Below are 19,462 nucleotides of genomic sequence, written 5' to 3' on the forward strand. Positions count from 1 at the left end.
TGCCTGGCTGCCCGAGGCTCTCCTGACTGCAGGTGATCCTCACCAAGAACCACTTAGGCAGCCCATTGCCTCCAGGCTGCAGAATTTTCGACTTTCTGCTTGCAGCGCAGCTGCTGGCTGAGGCCTAGGCTGTGGCGGGAGCCTGAGCCTTGAAGCAAGAGCCAACTGCTAGACGCTGTCTCCTAGCAACAGGCTGCAGTCACGTGGCCGCGCGAGTTGGCCTCACGTGGCTCACCGCCAAGCCACGGTTGGAGCTGGCGCAACGTGACGGGCGGGGCCGGGAAGTTTGTTCCCGAGTTCGGAGCCCAGGAGTCCCCGCGGCCGTCGTGCAGGTGCCCTCCGCCGGGGTCGGGATGGAGCTGCCCGCCGTGAACTTGAAGGTGGCCGCGCGGCCGGGGCGGGCGGGGGTTCAGGAGCCTGGGAAACGGAGTCGGAGCAGAAGGGAAGGTGCAGAGCCCAAGGGAGGAGGCAGTGGACACCGAGAGGGACACCTGGGGACAGAGACCGACAGGGCCACCCCTCCCGGACAGACCCAGGCTGGCACGGGGCCCGGACAGCCCGGACCTGGGCTCCTCCTGTCCCCCAGCAGCAGGACAGGGACTCTTCTCCTCCTGAGAGGTCAGACCCCCTCCAGTGCAGTCCCGCTTCGTCCCTCTGTGTGTTGGCACAGGATAGGAGAAACCCAGTGTCCCCAAACAATTGTTTCTCCCAAATTTTCGCATGCAGCGTCCTTCTTTCATAGTTAAGAAGCAGGAACTACAGAAGTTTCTTAAAAGCAAAAAACCCAAAGCCTGTGCTGGGCCCCGGTCAGCGGGGCTGCCCACGATGTCTTCATTTCCCGGGTTCTTACTTTTTCTTTCTCAGCCCTTCTGGTTTGCAACAGAGGGGCTGGCCTCTCAGTTTCGGTCAGAGGGGCGTGGACTTGAATCTAAACCGGCCATCTTGGGCCTTGGTGCAGGCTCCTTGAAACCCTTAGACTCCCAGGTGTCAAAGGATTTAGCACCCGTTGGTGTCTGAGATCAAAGGGACCGACCGAAGAGTTAGGTGGTTTTGGAGCAGCGGTGTAACTCCACAGTTGGGTTAAGCTGTGACTTGCACTGCCCGGGTTCTCATTCCTAAGCTCCTAGCCAGCAGCTGGAGGGAGGTTTGATAGGCGCAAAGGAATGGGCATGGGCGGACCTCTTAGCTGCGGAGAGGTTTACGGGCTGCTGCAGGGCTTGTTGCTTTCGCTAGTGACTGTTGGAGCAGTGGAGGTCAGGTGGTGCCTTCCTTATTCTGCTTGAGCCTGCCCCCAAATAATTAAGAGGACAGCATTAGTCCTAGCGGTAGAGCATTTGAGTAACCCACACCAGGCCTGGACTTCATCCTAGTGCCACGCACAAACAATAATAATAAACCATAGGAAAGGGTGAGAAAGGAGGTGGTGTTTATGGGCCGATGTGTTTTATTCATTTGAACCAGGGTCTCGTGTAGTACAGACTAACCTTGGACTTCCTACGTAGCTGAGGATGACCTGAAACTTCTGATCCTCCTGCTTCTGCCTCTCCAGTACGGGGCTTATGCAGTCCTGGGGATGCAGCCCCGAGTTTCTTGCATGCTAAAGCACTCTGCCGACGGAGCCATGCCCCCCAGCTTGTGTTGCTTGCTGATCTCACTTGTTTCTGCTTTGAGTCAGGGTCATCTAGTTCTGCCTGGCCTGGGACTCACTGTCCCAAGTCAGGCTGTCTTTGAACACACAGATCTGCTTGCTCTTGCTTCCTGAGTGCTGGGATGAAAGGCCTGCACCATTACACCTGGTCAGAGAAGCTATAGTCTCTTAGAGAGATGTAAACTTCAGCTTAGATCATGTAAGGAAATTGCCAGGGTCCCCCAAGAACTAAATGGTGCAGTCAGTATTTGAACCCCCAAAGACCCAGCTCCAGGGCTTGACATTCCCAGGTACGGGGTTACGTGGCACTAATTGGTTTTGATGGTCTGTGTCGACTTTTAGAGCCTGATAGGCCCAGAGCGTCCATCACAAGTGTGAGTTAGATGGGCTTTGGGGCCCAGGGTGCAGAGACTGGGCCCTCCCCTGATCTGATTGACAAGCCCTGTATCTCCATGGATCTTAGCCAGAACCAGTTAGAAGCGAGTGCCTGCCAGAGGTTGTGAGGTAACACATAGGAGGGACGTCCAGTCACTTTGGGCTTTGCATCAATGACAGCATTTTATTGTGTCTCTCAATGTTGGGGGCATACTGAATTATCCATAATCTGAAATTCAGAATGAGCCTGAGTGTTGGTCATTTTGTCTGCAAGATCTGTACCCTATGGAGGGCAGCTGGGACACTGTGGCTGCCCCCTTTCAGCTCCACCCTGTGTCCTTAAAGACGCTGGAGTGCACTAGGTGTGTGTGTGGGGAGGTGAAAAGAAGCAGTTGTCCCAGGCTCTGTGAAGGAAGTCTGTCCCTAGCTGGGCCCCACCCATGCACCTCCGGAAGCTTGCAGGAGCTGAGCTGAAGCCACTCAGATTGGACTAGACCTGTGTTCCAAGCTGGAGGAGCCGGCGGTGGGGAAGCCGACGGTGGTCATGAGGCCCGTGTGTTGAGTGCTATACTAACCTCTGCCCCCTCCTCCCACCCCTGTCCTCCTGAGCCAAGGAGTGTGATTATCTTATCCCCGCCATGCTGACAAGCAGGTGGCAGTTGTTTGAGGTCAGGTTCGTCTGTGGATGGTCGGTCCCTTGGCTTTGATGCCAAAGTCTGCCAGATGATCAGGGCTGGCAGGACCTGGCCCTCCTCCTGGGTAGCCCTTGAATTCAGCTGTCCTGGGGCATCCTACCATCTTATCCATCAGGCCACCAAGTGTTTGCACAGGACACACCAGAATGTATTAAGTTGAGGTCTGGGAAGTCCCCACCTTCTCCTCCTTAGGAAATAGTAAAGGCTTATTTTGTTTTCTTGTCATAGGGTACCACTTGCCTGGCAAGTTCTCTCCCACTGAGCCACAGTCCACAGCCCCAAACAAAGGGTTAACCTCATGGCCACTGGACTTCTGCTGACCCACCCTTTTCTAAGTTAAACTTCACTTTCCTCTGCCCTGCCCCTGGCCTTGCAGATCCTGACAGTGGACGGAGTGGCTTTGGGGCCAGGCTTGGACACTGAGTTATTTGTGTGACCTTGTATCAGTTTTGCTCACTGTAAAAAGGGGTGGAAAACAGGCTGTGCCTTCTGGTGTGTGGGAGGGGTATTAAAAACTCAGACCAGATGTGCCCCAGTGGGGGGGGGGGGGGCTGCGGTGTACATCTTGGGATGTACTGCGGTGTAGCACTTGGGAGGCAGAGAGGCAAGTGCGTCTGGTCTCTGTGTGAGTTCGAGACCAGCCTGGTCTAATAGCGAGTTCCAGGACAGCCAGGGCTACACAGAGAAACCCTGTCTTGGGGGAAAAAAAAGAAACAAACAAACAAACCCATCTCAGAACTGAAAACAAGTCCCTGAAACAAAGAAAACTCAGGACAGGTGGTCTTGATCTTGCCTTTGCATCTGAGCCGCTGTTGGGCGTTCTGACTGGATCTAGTGAGCTGGGTCTCTGTAGCGTGAGTCTCCTCCATTTGGCCCTGTAGACAGAGCGAGCAGTGGGTTCCTTGGGGTGGGCTCAAGGAGCAGGTGGGGCTTTGGTGGAGTTACTGCAGACTGAGGCTTCCACCCAGGAGTGATGTGGGCAGGTGTGGGGATGGCAGTTGTAAGACCTGGCAAGGACCTGCTTCCCCTGAAGTCAAGGTTCCCTCGGAATAGATGCTCTCCTCTCTCTGTGGAAATACACACCATCCCATCACACAGAGGGGGCCCATATTCCCCATCCAGCACCCAGTGACCTCTGCTGCCCTGGCCTGTTGGCCTTGTCTGGGGAAGAGCCAGACAGCCTGCTGTGGCTGCGCTCTTGTGAAAGCCAGCTCAGGCTGGGCTCCCTTCCTGCTGTGGCCTGGCCCGAACAGTTTCTGTTTGAGAAGCCTGGTCTCCTATTTCCCTGAGTAAGAGCTAGCAGGGACTGGTCTGTGCTCACAGCTGGCCACTGGCCCCTCCCCTGTGAACTTCCAGGAAAGGCTGGGCCATTTGATTCTGTTTCTCCCTGCAGCTTTCTTGGAAGTCCTCTCTGATGGCTGATTATATTCCTTTTACAAAGATGGAGAAACTAAGGCAGGAGAGGCTTAGTCTTCCCCCATCCCCACCCAGAAAGGGTTTCTCAGTGTAACAACCCCGACTGTCCTGTACTTGCTTTATAGACCAGGCTGGCCTTGAACTCACAGAGACCCACCTACCTCTTCCTCCTAAGTACTGGGATTAAAGGTGTGTGCCATCATGCCCACCTTGAAGCTTAGTCTCTTGATAGGGTTCCTCTCCCATGGGTGCCCTGCACTCACTCTCTGCCATACTCACTCGAGACGGGGTCTCTCACTGAATCTAGGGCTCGGCTGACAGCCAACAAGCCCCTATGAGTCTCATGTCTCATCCTGAACATGGAGCTCACTGACTGAGCTAGACTAGTTGGCCAGTGAGCCCGGGGATCCCCCTGCAGAGTTCCTGCCTGTCTGTCGGCTCTGGTCCAGTGCACTGCCCTGGCCTCCAGGAAGCCTCTGCCTGGGCCACGCCTTCCTCCCACTCACGGGGCTGGTCCTGGCTCCCCGCCTGACCTGACTTTGCTCATCCTCAGCACTCAGCCCAGATGCCCACTCCAGCTGACAGTGCCCTCTATGGCATCTGCCCTCCTGTCCTAGCTCTCCGGGCAGTGCCCTTTATCCAGAGCCAGGGCTGGGATTTCAGGGATGCCAAACACCGTAAAAGGGTGTTACAGAAATACAGGCAGGCCGGAGGGATTTTTGTCCTTGGCGTGAGGACATGTTTGTGATGTCTCCTGCAGGGAAGTCTCAAGCTCCCCACGGTCATTCAACTTGAAATCTGAGTTGCCAGCTACCGACTGGCTCCTCTCCCCTCTCCCAGCTCTCCCCGCAGGCCTCGGTTAGTCTCCAATCATTATGTAGTTGAGGATGATCTTGAACTTCCGGGCTTCCTGCCTCCACCTCCGAACTGCTGAGATTACAGGTGTGCACAACTCTGCCTGATTTACGCAGTGTATTCAGTGTGGGGATTGGGCTCAGGGCTTCAGGCATGCTGGGCAAACACTACCCGCTAAGGCCCAGCCTGCCCTCCTTGTTCTTCCCTTCTGTGACTGCTGTGGCTGCCTTCCCCTCAGCCCACAACACTGGCCCCAGTGTCCTAAGAACTCACCCCTTGTTAGAGGTCCCTCCCATTTTCCCATTCAGACTTCTGATTCCAGAGCTCATGCCCCGGCCTTCCCAGAGGGACAAGACTGGGGAGAGGTGCCTGTTCCCAGGCGGGTTCATCTTTCTCTTTCACCGCAGACCCTTTGCTGTAATTGGGGTTTAAGACGTTTGTGAGACCCTTGGAGTTGCCAGGCAGGGGTCTCCTATGCGCTCTGTGCTCCCTGTGACACTGCATTCGCAGACTTACCGATGCCTGTCTTTGTGCCATAGGTTATCCTCATGGTTCACTGGCTGCTGACAACCTGGTGAGTGACTCTGGGTGTCTGGCTGCATCCAGTGTGTTGTGTCACCTGGGGTCTGTGTTCACACCTCCCTAGGGTCCGTGTGGACGTGTTCCCAGGTCCTGCCAGCCTGGTCAGGTCCCATCCTGCAGGGTTTCAGCCAGTCACAATTGCCAGTCCATCTGCCCAGGGCTGGGGCTGCCATTGGCCCCTGCCGTAGTGTGTACCAACCAAACCCCTATGTGGGGCTCCAGGATACAACTTGACCTTCCCTGTCACTTCTGTCACGTGTCTGGAGCTTCCAGGAAGATTGCTCTGCCAAAACCAAGTCAGGAAACCACTGAGATCGCGTGTGTTTTGCAGGCTTTGAAGTGCTGTGCGTGTGCGAGCAGCTGTGAGTGCTGTAAACAGCGGAGGGGGTCACTTTCCCTGAGGTCCCACATTGGTGTCTAGGCTAAGACAGGACTGGAAAAAATACCAGGCCTCATCACCCAATTGCCAGTCCCAGCCCTGCTGCTCTCAGGTCCCAAAAAAAACCAGGACACCTGTGGCTCCTCATAGCTCTCCCAGCTCCTCCAGCATCACTCAGAGCCTGTGGCTCCTCCCAGCTCCTCCAGCATCCTTCAGTGCCTATGGCTCCTCCCAGCTCCTCCAGCATCACTCAGAGCCTGTGGCTCCTCCCAGCTCCCCCAGCTCCTCCAGCATCCCTCAGTGCCTGTGGCTCCCCCCAGCTCCTCCAGCATCACTCAGTCAGTATCTGTGGCTCCTCCTACTTCCTCCAGCAACACTCAGAGCCTGTGACTCCTCCTATTTCCTCCAGCATCACTCAGAGTCTGTGGCTTCTCCCAGGCACTTCTCACCTCACCCCCTACCCTAACCTCTTCAACTCAGAGTCTGGGCTTGGCTTCCCTTCCCTGAGATTCTTATTCCTGTGTAACTCAGCCAGTTTTGCTATCCACTCTCCTTGGTTCTGCTCTTGGTGCCTCACCTATTAGGTCTGTGCCTCTGAATCTGTGAAATGAGGCTCATGGGAACACCTCCCTCCAGAAGCAGCTGTGAACGAATGGATTTAGAGTGTGCGGGGCAGAGCCAGGTCCCAGGAAAGCCCCATGTTAACTGTGATAAGCCACTCTGCAAGCAGACTAGGTGCTGTCAGTTGACAGGTGCCCTGAAATCGACAGCAGGGAGGCCATGGGTCAGGCCGGGGGATCTAAGGCAACTTTGAGCTCCAAGATAACGAGAAATGGCTGCACAATCAGGAAACCAAAGCTACAGGGGCAGCCGGGAGGTAAGGGTGGGGCTCATGGGAGCCCCATAGACCACAGCATAGAAGGCATTCCAAACAGGTCAGGGAACTGCTGGGAAGGTTGGCGTGGAGGAATCACAGGATCTGGCCCACACACGGCTTGCTGTTTCAAAAAGTGCCAGCAGAGGGGCAAGAGTGACAGTAAGACCTGCACAGAGGAGCTGCGGGCCCTGTACCAGCAGGAGAGGATGGATGAGGCCAATTCAGGAAGCCAGTGGCCTGTTCTCAGGAGACTAAGGCCCTGGAGCAGGAGGAAGGAATTGTGGCTGCTCAGGGTGGTGATGGCCTAATTGGTTGTGTCTTTCTATGCAGGGGCTGCTTAGTGTTCCCAGGCTCCTATGCCTGGAGCAACTTCACTATCCTGGCCCTGGGCGTGTGGGCTGTAGCCCAGCCGGACTCTATTGATGCCATAGGCATGGTGAGTAGGGAGTGGGGTAGGAGAGAGCAAGGAACTAGTTTCATCCGTGTGCCCCGTATCCACCCCAGGCTTCTCTCTTCCTCTGTTCTAAAGCCTTGTATGGAAGCCTCCCAGGATGGAGAGCCGCTAGCTGGGCTAACTATACAGCGCCCCACCACATAGGGTGGAGGCCACTGAACCCCAAGACTGGCTATCCTCCCAAGCAATCTGACCTGCTTCAGGGTTGTCTTCTCGGGGGAAAAGGATGGGACTGGGAGGCCTGGACAAGAGGGAATGCCCTTCCTTTACGGACTTCGAGTTGACACTGACCTGAGGTACCCAGCTTTTCACAATGAGGCCATGGCTTCTTAGGACTGCAGAGGGATTTTTCCTTGTTTCCTTGTAGTATAAACAAATGGTACCGACACCAAGGGATTGTCCCTCTCAAATTCTGGAGCCAAGTGTTGGCCTCCATCATGGCCCTAGTGGCAGGAAACGAGGGTAGGGAATTCTGGGGCAACAGGCTAGAGCCAGATTCCTGTGTCCTGCTCCTAGGACATGCAGGTGTCATCATAAGATCTATTCCAGGCTGATATATGTGAGGGAAACTTGGGGTCTGGGGGTGGTGTCAGTGCCCATGATCCCATGGTGGTGTTTCTCGCAGTTTCTTGGCGGCTTGGTGGTCACCATCTTCCTGGACATTATCTACATCAGCATCTTCTACCCAACTTCTGTCATTAACGACACTGGGCGCTTCAGCGCCGGCATGGCCATCCTCAGCTTGCTGCTCAAGCCCTTCTCTTGCTGCCTCGTCTACCACATGCACCGTGAGCGAGGGGGTGAGCTCCCACTCCGCCCAGGTAAGTCCTACTCTGTTCTGCCACTCCCTGGTCCATCAGGCAAGCAATCATTGCTGCAAAACCCTGGGCCCCAACTGTCAGTCTGGTGTGACTCTTCATTCCTGCTGTCAGACTTCCCTCAGTCCAGAGCGTGTGAGAAGCCAGGAAGGTGTTCAGCTCCCAAGGGCAGTGGGCAGCCTCTGGTTTGGGCCTGCAGGTGGCTGCAGGAACAACTTCCTTGTGTTTCCACCTAGCCCTGGCTCTGAAGCTGTGCTCTCCTGCCCTGTGGGATGTGCCCATCATGGACAGACACAATGCTAGGCAGGCAGCGATGATGCCGCTCCTGGGCAAGCAGGTTTTACTGTTGGCCAAGGGAGCCCAGTGTGCCAGTCCTCTCTTCACTGCCGTAGCCAACACTGTCCTCTCTGACCCTGTTCTGGGGGAGCTGGAGGGTCCCCAGGTGGCCTGTGGCTCCCCACTCTGGATTACCTCAGCATCATCTAGACCTGCCCAGGAGTGGAGGGAACAGATAAGAGCTGGAAGCCCGCTGCCCTTGGAACTTGTTCACCGTCTCAGAACAAATGTGCCAGGGGAGGAGTGTGAGAGACGTGGCTGCCTTCCATCTTGTCCTTACCCTCAGCCTTAGCCTTCTGGGAATAGCAACTGTGCCAAGCTCTGGGGCTTCTAGATGCAGTGCTATGCATGGATCCTTGTGCCTGGCCGAGAGCAGGAGAAACCTGTGGGCCAGGGGTAGATTCCCTATGGGCTGCTGGGAAGCCACGAACCATAGGACCTGCTACTTAGGTTTGAACTCCAGTGTCCTCTATTTCAAGTCACATACAAGCCACATACTACCAAATCAGTTGTCTCTCTGACCCTCAGGTTCCTCATTTTCAAATCTGTGCCCCATACAGACATGAGTCAGGGCTTCTGCTGCTGCTGTTGGTATTAGGATGCCGAGCACTAACCACACCTAGGGTGGATGCGTCTGTACTCAGCTGAAGGCCCCACAGTCTCATTTCCCTGTCCTCTAGGTTTCTTCGGACCTTCTCAGGAGCACAGTGCCTACCAGACAATTGACTCATCAGACTCACCCGCAGCCCCCTTTGCCAACCTGGAGGACAAGGGCCAAGCTGTCCCCCGGGGGTACTGAAGCTGTCCCCTCCTTTCTGGACCTACAGTGGCATGTCTTCCGTTCCCCATCACAGATGTCTGAGCCGAGTGCCTTGGAGGTCATGATCCTCTGGCTTCCCAGCTGAGAAGAGCCAAGCCCTACCTCTCCAGGGAGCCCTCCCTTCAGTGCACATGTAACCCCTGGCTTGAACCGCGGTCGCTTTCTTCACCTCCTACTCCATAACTATACCATGCCCTTGCCAAGCAGTGCAGATTGCTCCAGGGCCAGGCCTCTCAGGCCCTAAGACGGTCCAGCCCTTCCTAGAAGCTCTGCGAGCTTCTGGTCCTGCTCGACCTCTCCTGCATAGGAGCAAAGTCCATGTGCTTGTCACTGCCTGATGGATTGGTGCCTGGGACAGGGGTGGTAGATCTGCAGAGGCTCCTTTCAGAGCCCTGGCATTAAAATTCAGGGGTTCTACGGCTGGGCTGTGTTTGAGCCGTGTATCGTCTCCCAGCTGGGATCTGGCTTACCCTTTTGGTATGATTTCACCTTTGAATCAGTTGCAGGATGAGCCTGAGTTGAGCCACCATTTATATTGGGCCTGGTGGAAGGAAGGGCCCCCTGTGGGTCTGGCCAGAGGAACCTCTCCAACCAATGGGAGAGACAGGAAGTGCTGGTCAGCATGGCATGTAGCCGCTCTCCTTTGACTCAGATGACCTGGCACTGGTCTAAATCTTGCTCTGCCACTCAGCTGACATGTTCTAGGAGAGAGGTGGTTATGACCTCCAATGACAGGGGTCTGAGTGTCTGGTACCCAACTGCACTGCCCCTGGAGCCAGCTGTAATACTGAGCTGTGAGGCAAGGCACGGGTGGCTTCCTCTACCCCTGTGTTCTGACCACAATTGACTGCCTCCTGACGTGGCAGAACCAGGGTCCCACTGTTACTCAATTGCCAGATCAATGGGGACAGATACGTGAAGACTTGTGGGAGCCACAGGCGGAGGTGAGGGGCCTGAAGAAGCATGAGGCTGTTGACAGGCAGGGAGGCTGAGTGACAGCAGCTGTCATCCTCACTGAGCCTAGTGTGAGCAAACGGGGTGAAGAGCAGCATGTACCACTAGAGGGCGTTAGTTGTGCCTCAGCCTCTCAGAATCCTTAGGGTTGTTTAGAGTGTGTGCAGCATGGTCTAAAACATGAGCTGGGGCCCAGGGAGACGCTCAGCAAACAAAAGGTGTCTACTATCGAGCCTCAAGATCTGCGCTTGGTTCCTGGAACTGAGCTCCGAAAATTGTCCTCAGACTCCACACATGCCATGGTGTGAGGTCGCTCCCCACAAAAAAAAATACATGTTAAAAATAACCCAGAATACTGAAAACATGCCCTAGGACACATGTCAGGTTCACGATCGCAGGGACATTGGAGGAGGAAGCACGTAGGCTCACGGGAACAGGATGAACACAGAGTTTTCTCATGTTCCTGTAGTTCCTAGCAGGAGGAAGGCCTGGGGTCAGTACCCGTGTCCTCAGAGTAGGTCAGGCTTGTGGAGACGGAAAGTGAGGGAGGGGCTAGGCCAGGTCACAGAGCCTGCAACCCTGTCCTCCTGGTCCCGGGTTCCCAGTTTAGGAAGGCCAGAGGAGGGGCATCTGAAGGGCTCTCCAGAGCAGACTGAGGCTAGAGCAGGGGAGCCGGGCATTCTCATTTGTCAAGGCCTGTCCGGGCTGGAGAGATGGCTCAGAGGTTAAGAGCATTGCCTGCTCTTCCAGAGGTCCTGAGTTCAATTCCCAGCAACCACATGGTGGCTCACAACCATCTGTAATGAGGTCTGGTGCCCTCTTCTGGCCTGCAGACATACACACAGACAGAATATTGTATACATAATAAATAAATAAATAAATAAATAAATATTAAAAAAAAAAAGGCCTGTCCCATGGTGAGTGACAGACTTGCAGCTGATGGAGGAGAGCCCCTGAGTCAAGCAGAAGTATTGAGGGGCACCAGTGCTGCCTGCTTGCTTTACATGGTAAGGGAACATCCGGTGTCAGAGTGACGAGAAGAGACATACCATCGAGGCAGGAGTGGACAAGAGAGGGTCCAAGTGGAGGGCCAGCTCTCAGGAAGCCGGAAGCAGGAGCTCCAGCCTGCCTGTGGTCAGGAAGCAGGTGTGACTGGAGGGTTGATCTCACACAGCAGAGGAGGAAGTCGGCGCCACCATCGAGACTGGCTGAGACTGGCTTTCACTGAGAGCACGAGAGAGCATGCTTCAGAGTCCGAACCTGAATTTGATGGTTGGTACACCCTAGAAGGATACTTTCCCTCTGTCGGGGGCTGTGGGGTGTGGAAGCCGTCAACTCCTGGACACAGTTTGGAGGTGGGCCAGCAGGTTCTGCAGACGCACTGCAGGGAGACAGAGGCCAGCTATCATTAATAGCAAGACCAGGGCTGGAGCCTGCAGTTGCCACTGACCAGAGAGGAGCGGAGCACACAGGCAGGCAAGGCTCAGAAAGGCTGCGTTTGTAGAATGGAGCTCTTCAGCCAGCTGTCCTCACTGCCACCTGCCTCTGGTGCCTCGGCTCCCTGTGGTGATTCGGACACAGGACAGCTCCCAGGTTTAAGTCCAGAGACTGCCACTCTATGGAGGCCTCTTACCTCTGGTCTGCAGAACTCAAGTCCCTGTCCAGATTGCAAATCCATCCAGCTGAACCATGCCTTAAATCTCAAAGGTGGCCAGGTGGTGGTGGTGCATGCCTTTAATCCCAGCCCTCAAGAGGCAGGGGCAGGTGGAGCTCTGTGGGCTCTAGGCCAGCCTGGTGTACAGAGCAAGTTCTAGGACAGGCTCCAAAGCTACAGAGAAACCCTGTCTTGAAAAACAAAACAAAAAACAAAACCAAAACAAAACAAAAAAAGCCTCGGGCTGGAGAGATGGTTCAGTGGTTAAGAGCACTGACTGCTCTTCCAGAGGACCCCGGGTTCAAGTCTCAGCATCCACATGGTAGCTAACAACTCTCTATAACTCCAAGATCTGACACCCTCACACTGACATATATGCAGGCAAAACACCAATGCACATAAAAGTAAATAAATTATTTTTTTAAGAAAAAGAAAAAAGAAATCTCAAAGGTATACCAGTGAGATGACTCACAGGAAGGGCCTTGTCACTAAAATCTGAGATTGCTCTCTGGGACCTGATTTCTGCGAGTTATCCTCCAGTGTCCTTATTTGTACTGTGGCAATGCCCCCTCCACAGATAAATGTAATTAAATCCTAAAGGTACCCCGAAACCTCTGTATAAGAGAAAAGTATTTCATTTTGCTTTTTGAAACAGGGTTTCTCTGTGTAACTCTAGTTGTCTTTGAACTAGCTCTGTAGACCAGGCTGGCCTCGAACTCACAGAGATCTGCCTGCCTCTGCCTCCTGAGTGCTGGGATTAAAGGTGTGCGCCACCACTGCCAGCCTAGATAACTGTTTTTAATCTCATTGTGCCTCAGTTTCCGGACCTGAAAAGTGGGAATAAGATGGGCTCTTGAGGTGGCTCAGTGGGCGAGGGAACACACCATCAAGTCTCATGACCTGGGTTTGGTTCCTAGGACCCATATGGTATAAGAAGAGAAAGCTACTCCTAAAAGCCGTCTTCTCATCTCCACGTAGATGCCATGGCACTTGGGCACACGTAAACAATAAAAATGTAAATTAAAGTGAGGATAAGAATCGTGTGACTCGGACTAGCGACGGTTGAGAACAGTGTCACCCCGATGTTCAATAAATGTGACAGCCTGTATTGCTGTGATACTTCACAAGAGGAAGGGTGACCAGTCCACACAAATAGCTGTTCCTTTAACACCTGTGTAAGCATCGTGGGGGTGCCTTTGAAGGATTTCAGAAGGCTGGAGGTACCCTCCCAGCGCTGTGTGAGTCAGAGACACTCTGTGGAGTCAGTGGACGGCTCTGAGACTGGAGGCCGGAGAGAGAGCTAAGCTCTTTCCTGCCTCAGTGACTGGAAAATGGATTAAAATTCTGTACATTCTGAACTAGCTATGACCCAGAATATGAAAGAGTCAGTCTGTTGGTGCCTCCCCCCCCCCCCCCCCGCCTCCGCCGCCAGCGAACTCAGGGTTCCCAGCTCTCAAACTGATCTGGGGACACACACAGACTTGGAAAGAGGAGCCTTGGGCAAGGTCTAGAGTGAGCAGATCTCAGAGCTGGAATGTGCTGTATAGAGGCTGGGCTTATAGAGGCTGGGAATTTAAAAAGAGGACATCCACTTCTACAGGTGACAAACTCGGCTATAAAGCAGAAACTCAATGCAGCAGAGAGACCTGAGGACCAGTGGCCTGCAAGGCAAGTTTTAAGGAGTCTCTCAGAAAAGCAGCCAAGAGACACATAGAGGTTCAGTGAGGTTACTGTTATGCCCAAATCCGTGAAGTCCCCCAAAAGCCAACAAGAAGACTGAGTCCCGTATGTAAAAGCAAAGAGCCTTTATTTTATGCAAGTTTGCAAACTCGGTCTCTCTGCATGTCCAATGTATTGGAATAAACAGAAAACCCAGAGCTCAGTTAGAGTTGGGTTTTTATAGTGGTAAAGGTGGGGATAAGGGGTTTCTGAGGTTCAGGACCCCTGATTGGCTGACATTTGTCTAGGGGTGTCCTGGAGTGTGTGCTGGCAGGTGATCCTATCTACAGTGGTTGGAACGTTAGGCATGTCTTTGGATGGTCTGTTCTTGGGTGGTGCTCAGGTAATCTCAGTTTGTGATTCTTCCTGCAACCAGGTATTGCTTCAGGGTAAACTACTAAGACTCAGGCCTCTATTAAACTTATTATCATGGCTGAGTCCTACTCTGGCAGGTATAATGGTTGGAAGTAAAGAACTTCCAACTGATCTGTTCATATTTAGCTAACCTGCTGGCCCCTACATTTATGAGATGAGGTTGCAGGAACGTGGTCAAAAGGCTCCGTCCACCAGGTTTAGAAAGATACTTGACATGGGTTTGTTTTGTTTTGTTTTTGAACCTTGTTTTTATTGTTTTAAACTTACTTGTTTTACAGGGCTCACTATGTAGTGCTGGCTAGCCTGGAACTCACACAGATCCGCTGGCTTCTGCCGCCCAAGTGCTACCACACACACCTGGCTTGACACAGCCTTAGAAGAAAGGGGTAGGAAGAAGGCTAGAGAGTAATTCGGTGGGAAAGATCCTACCTAGTATGCACAGATCGTGGGTTCAATCCCCAGCACCACTTAAAAAAAGTGGGGGGATGTGTCGGAGGTGGGGGTGGAGTGGGTGTCACAGAAAGTTTGGGAATTTGTCTAAGGCCACCCAACAGCATAAGCCTTGGGACTTGCGTCCGGGCTCCTTCCACTTGCCTGTCACGAAAAAGCACACATTGCAGAGTACACTGCGGAGCAAAGGCTTGCAGTGTGGAAAATGCTCGAGGTTTGAAGGGAAGCGTGATGGACCAATATAGCAAAGTGTGCCGAAGAGAGGATGGGGCATGGTTTCCAGCCACTTCTGGGGAGGACCTGCGGCCTGGACCACAATGTCAAAAAGAAAAGTCTTCTCATAGCCATATGCCTTGGAACTGAGATGCAGGTCTTCGGCCAGAACCTCAGCTGCACCTGCAGCTCATTCGGACCTAGGCACACGCATGCATCTGTAACTTTTGCTTGCGAACGTGCAAGGCACCCTGGGGGCGGGGCGGAGCTAGGCGAGCACGCTCTCGTCTTTGAAATTCTTCCACCTCACACTTAACGTGGTCGTTAGCGGTCTCAGGCGGGGAGTCCCTCCCGGTTCAAACCCGGTTGGTCAAAGGTAAGGTCCGAAGGAAGAGTGAGGGCAGGAAACTGGTCACAGGCTCCTGTGGTGAGAAAAGTGAGGCTCCTTATATGGGCGTGAGGCTGAGAGGGCGGGACTTAAAAAACGGGCGCGGCAAGCGAGGCACCCCAAGCTTACAAACCAGCCCTCTCAGCAGAGCCGCCCAGCTGTGGGACTGTGCAACCGGCTGGTGGTCTTTCTAAATCCCAGTAGCTTCGTTTCTAGAACCGGAAAACAATCTTAGGACTGACGGCAGTGTAGAATAAACAGCAGAATTCCTGCTAATGGCTGAGCTGGTGTTTAGCGTGGTTCAGTCACTTCACACGTTTATAAACGCAGCTGTGTGCCAGGCTATTCTGTATGCTGCGTGTGTATAGGAGGGACCATCATCTCTTCAATACACACAGTGACTGTACGTGCCAGGAGGGGCACATGCAGGTCACAGGGAATAAGAGGTGGGCAGCACGCTGCCATGGATGATAGAAGGACTCGCTGCATTTAAATTTGGGAAGGAGGGAATAAGGTAGAGGGGAAGGGACGGAGGGACAAAAAAAGAAAAGGGAAAAGGCTGGCGATGTGGTTCTGTAGTGTGCTTGCCTAGCATCCTAGCATGCAGAAAACCCAGAGTTCGCGCTCCAGCGCGGCACAGACTATACTAGGTGTGGAAGCACAAGCCAATAATCTCAACACTTGGGATCATCCTTGGCTATACATAGCAAACTTAGGGTTATTCTGATCTCCAAAGCAGAAGAGAGACTGGCGAGATGGCTCCGTGGTTGAAAGCACTCATTGCTCTTCCAGAGGACCCAGCTTTGGTTCCCAGCACCCACGTGATGACTCACAGCCACTTGTAACTCCAGATCCTGGGGATCTGATATTCTTAGATGGGCATGGTGGTGCATGCCTTTAATCCCAGTACTTGGGAGGCAGAGGCAGGTGGAGTTTTGTGAGTTTGAGATCATGATGGTCTGTATAGTGAGTTCTAGGCCAGCCAAGGTTTACATAGACCTTGCCTCAAAAGAAAAAAAATCAATGGGCTGGAGAGATGGCTCAGCGGTTAAGAGCATTGCCTGCTCTTCCAAAGGTCCTGAGTTCAATTCTAAGCAACCACATGGTGGCTCACAACCATCTGTAATGAGGTCTGGTGCCCTCTTCTGGCCTGCAGGCACACATGTAGACAGAATATTGTATACATAATAAATAAATATTTAAAAAAAGAAAAAAATCAAAAAAGAAGAAAATATAACAACAGAAAGGGGAGAAGCTATGTGGGGCAGTGAGCAGAGACCCCCCAAGGGGCCTATGCAGAGAGGGACCATGTCTAGAATAGCCAAGGGTGTGGCTATTACGAGGAACAGTGCCCTGTGACCAGGGTATCTTCTTTCTCCACGGAGCCTGACCATCCCTTTCCCTGTCTTTATGCTAAGAATCTAACCCAGGTCCTCATATATTTCAGGCCAGTGTGCCACCCTGAGCTAAACCCCACCCCAACCCATCTAATGGAATGCACAACTCTTCCACAGTCCATGGAGCCAAGACCTGCCACCAGATACAAGGAGAATGTACCCCCAAAGATTGTGACCGTCCTGGGGCCAGGTAAGCTCACTGAACTTGGTAAGGCAGTGGCAGTGGGGTCCTCCCCAGGCACCTACCTAACAACCTCCTAGCTCTGGAGATTTGCTTCCCAAGGTCGGCTTGGTTGGTACAGCATCATCCCAAAGGAGGGTTCTTGAGAAGGATGGAACGGTGGGGCCTCAGGAGGGAGGAGTCCCAAAGGGGAGGATCTTGGGAGGGCACCTTCTCTGAAGGGTGGAGTCCCTGTGGGGTAGGGCCCCAGAAATGTAGGTCCCTGAGCCAGAGTTACTAGAGAGTGAGATCCTGGGAGTGAGGGATTTCAGGCTATAGGAAGGCCACAGAGCTGGTCCAGTCAAGGGTACAAACATCCCCAAAACAAATTCAGATTCTGATTTCCCCTCTCTTTTAGGTTTTTCAAGGCAGGGTTTCAGGCTGGAGAGATGGCTCAGTGGTTAAGAGCACTGGCTGCTCTTCCAGAGGTCCTGAGTTCAATTCCCAACTACATGGTGGCTCACAACCATCTGTAATGAGATCTGGCGGCCCCCTCTGGCTTGTGGACATACATGGAGGCAGAATGTTATATGCATAACAAATCTTTTTTTTTTTTTTTTTGGTTTTTCGAGACAGGGTTTCTCTGTGGTTTTGGAGCCTGTCCTGGAACTAGCTCTTGTAGACCAGGCTGGTCTCGAACTCACAGAGATCCGCCTGCCTCTGCCTCCCGAGTGCTGGGATTAAAGGCGTGCGCCACCACCGCCCGGCTTGCATAATAAATCTTAAAAAAAAAAAAAAGACAGGGTTTCTCTGTGTAGCCTTGGAACTTACTCTGTAGACCAGGCTGGCCTTGAACTCACAGAGAACCACCTGCCCTTGCCTCCCAAGTGCTGGGATTAAAGGTGTGCACCACTACCACCTGGCCAGATTCTGATTTTTATGCGTGGATCAACTGGGGTCACTGAAGGGCATCCAAGGGGGTGCTGCTAGTTCTGGGTGACCACTGGGTAAATTGTAAGCTGGTCACCCTTCTCCTTTTTCTTTCCCTCCTTTCCCCCTTCTTCTCAGTTGGTTGCCCCCATATCAGACAGCTCTCCTCTGTCCCCTCCTCTTCCATGCTCTCTGTAGATGGTCTCATGACAAACCATACCACAACCTGGCTTTGAGGCCCAAGGCCTGGCCTGCACATTGGCTCCCTCAAGGCTGTGGAGCTGAAGTCCTGACTCCCTCCCACCAGGAGCCCTGCCACTCACCGGCTCTGAGGCTTGGATACCCATCTGTCTTACCAGAAGCCATCACCTGGTCCTAGGGTGTGGCTGTCTTTCTTCCTTATAGAGCTGAAGAGACCCTGGAGGAACATGGACATCAGCCTGGGCAACAGAGGAGGCCGGAGGATGCCCGTATGCCAGGCTGCCACACTCCCCCAAGGCTCAGCGTTATGCCAGAAACCCTACCAAGTTCAAAGTAATCTGGCCAGCCCCCGCCCCCACCTGGCCCCTGCCCTGAAGGACACAACCGACCAACTAGGTGACACAGGTCTTTGGCAACAGAGTAACCTACAGCTTCCAGCAGGGAGGTCCCCAGGGAGGTCCCGAGAGCCCTTTGCACAGCAGAGTAACCTGTGCTACAGAGGAATCCCTAGTCCTCATTTGCGCAACAGCTGCCTGCCACCAACAGGCCCATCCTCCTGCCAGAGGCAGACACTCCAGGTCACAGACACCCTCTGCTTGGACATGAGACTCTCTGGGGGCTTGGCACCTCTTGACAAGTGCACACGGCCCGGCCCCAGGCTCTGGTGTGGTTCAGGGAGCAGGGTACCCAGGCTCATGGGGGAGCCCCTTACCTTGGAGGATCTGTCTGTGTCTGTCCACTGCCAGTCTTGGGCCCATTCCTGTTCCACATGCAGTGCTGACCACTGGCTGCTGGACTCCATCCCACACCTAGAGCCTGAGACAACCCATTCAGGGAGCCCAACATCCCAGGAGTACCCAGCTCCTACGCAGAGGGGGCCCCACACTGGTGGTAGCCAGTCAACCCCTGCCCAGCATTGGCCCAGTCTCCTAGAGACTCTTGAGGTCCAAGCTAGACTCTCAGAGTCCCCTGTGTTCAATCCCCTGTTACATGAGGCCACTCTGGGAACACTGCCTGGAGATTTCTCCAACTCAGACCAGGAGATTCTTTCTACCCGGCACCTTGGGGCAAGAGAGAAGGGCTCCCCAGGCCTTCCATACAACAAGAGGAACAGAGGGCACTTCAATGTCACAGGAGAGGCAGGGAGCAGGGAGGCCAGACTCAAATCTCCGACCTTCTTCAGTGTCCTGCCTGGGCAAGGAGGAAGAGAGAAGGTCCCACAGGAAAAAACAGGCAGGGATGGGGAGAGGATGGCCTCCTGCCCATCAAATACAACCCCAGCTCAGAGAACTCGGCAGGTAGGGGCCCCCAGATGCGGGGAGAGGGGATAGGGAGCAGGGAACCTTGGCTAGAGTTGTCACTCCTACTCTCTAGCCTGAGAACTGTCATGGCTTTTGTTTCTGCAGAACAAGGCTCAAAGTGTCAGGACCTCAGATCCCCAGGCAGCTTGGTGAGGCCCTGTTGTGTGGGAGTGGGGGTAGTCAGGGGCCACTCCAGGGACAGCTCCTGACCCATCTGCCTGTGCTATCAGGACTTTATAGAGATAGGCATCTAATGGCAGAACCTCGGCAGGATTTCAAGGGGACAGAGCTGTCTTCATACATAAGAAACCAGGGACCTCCAGGGCCCAAAGACAAGCCCTACGCCCCTGGGTTTGGATGGCTGGAAATTGTAGACATCAGTGTAGTGGGGCAGTTGTCCTCTCTCGGGGAGCCTGTTGCTTCAGGGGCAATGGGAAGGGGGCGATTTCAAGTCCAGGCATCAGC

At 53.7% G+C, this 19,462-nt stretch overlaps 1 protein-coding gene across 2 annotated transcripts; it reads left to right on the forward strand.

The window, feature by feature from the left end:
- Window positions 1-258: 258 nt before the first annotated feature.
- On the forward strand, window positions 259-11,030 carry LOC121448309 (type-1 angiotensin II receptor-associated protein). Of its 2 annotated transcripts, XM_041652208.1 has the most exons (5): window positions 259-380; window positions 5,529-5,563; window positions 7,158-7,263; window positions 7,907-8,102; window positions 9,116-11,030. In XM_041652208.1, the coding sequence occupies exons 1-5, from the start codon at window positions 354-356 to the stop codon at window positions 9,232-9,234; spliced, it is 483 nt and encodes a 160-aa protein (XP_041508142.1). In that variant the 5' UTR covers window positions 259-353; the 3' UTR covers window positions 9,235-11,030. The 2 variants fall into 2 exon arrangements, with proteins under 2 accessions (XP_041508142.1, XP_041508143.1); XM_041652209.1 differs by lacking the exon at window positions 5,529-5,563 and having other exon boundaries at window positions 309-380.
- The last annotated feature ends 8,432 nt before the right edge of the window (window positions 11,031-19,462 follow it).

This window comes from Microtus oregoni, unplaced genomic scaffold (assembly GCF_018167655.1).
Source record: "Microtus oregoni isolate MIOR12 unplaced genomic scaffold, Mior012 000005F_ref0000423, whole genome shotgun sequence".
Taxonomy (NCBI): domain Eukaryota; kingdom Metazoa; phylum Chordata; class Mammalia; order Rodentia; family Cricetidae; genus Microtus; species Microtus oregoni.

Coding starts and splice junctions, on each gene's coding strand:
- LOC121448309 (XM_041652208.1), top strand. CDS start 354: ATGGAGCTGCCCGCCGTGAACTTGAAG. Junction 5,564..7,157: donor CACTGGCTGCTGACAACCTG/GTGAGTGACTCT, acceptor CTTTCTATGCAG/GGGCTGCTTAGTGTTCCCAG. Junction 8,103..9,115: donor TGAGCTCCCACTCCGCCCAG/GTAAGTCCTACT, acceptor CCTGTCCTCTAG/GTTTCTTCGGACCTTCTCAG.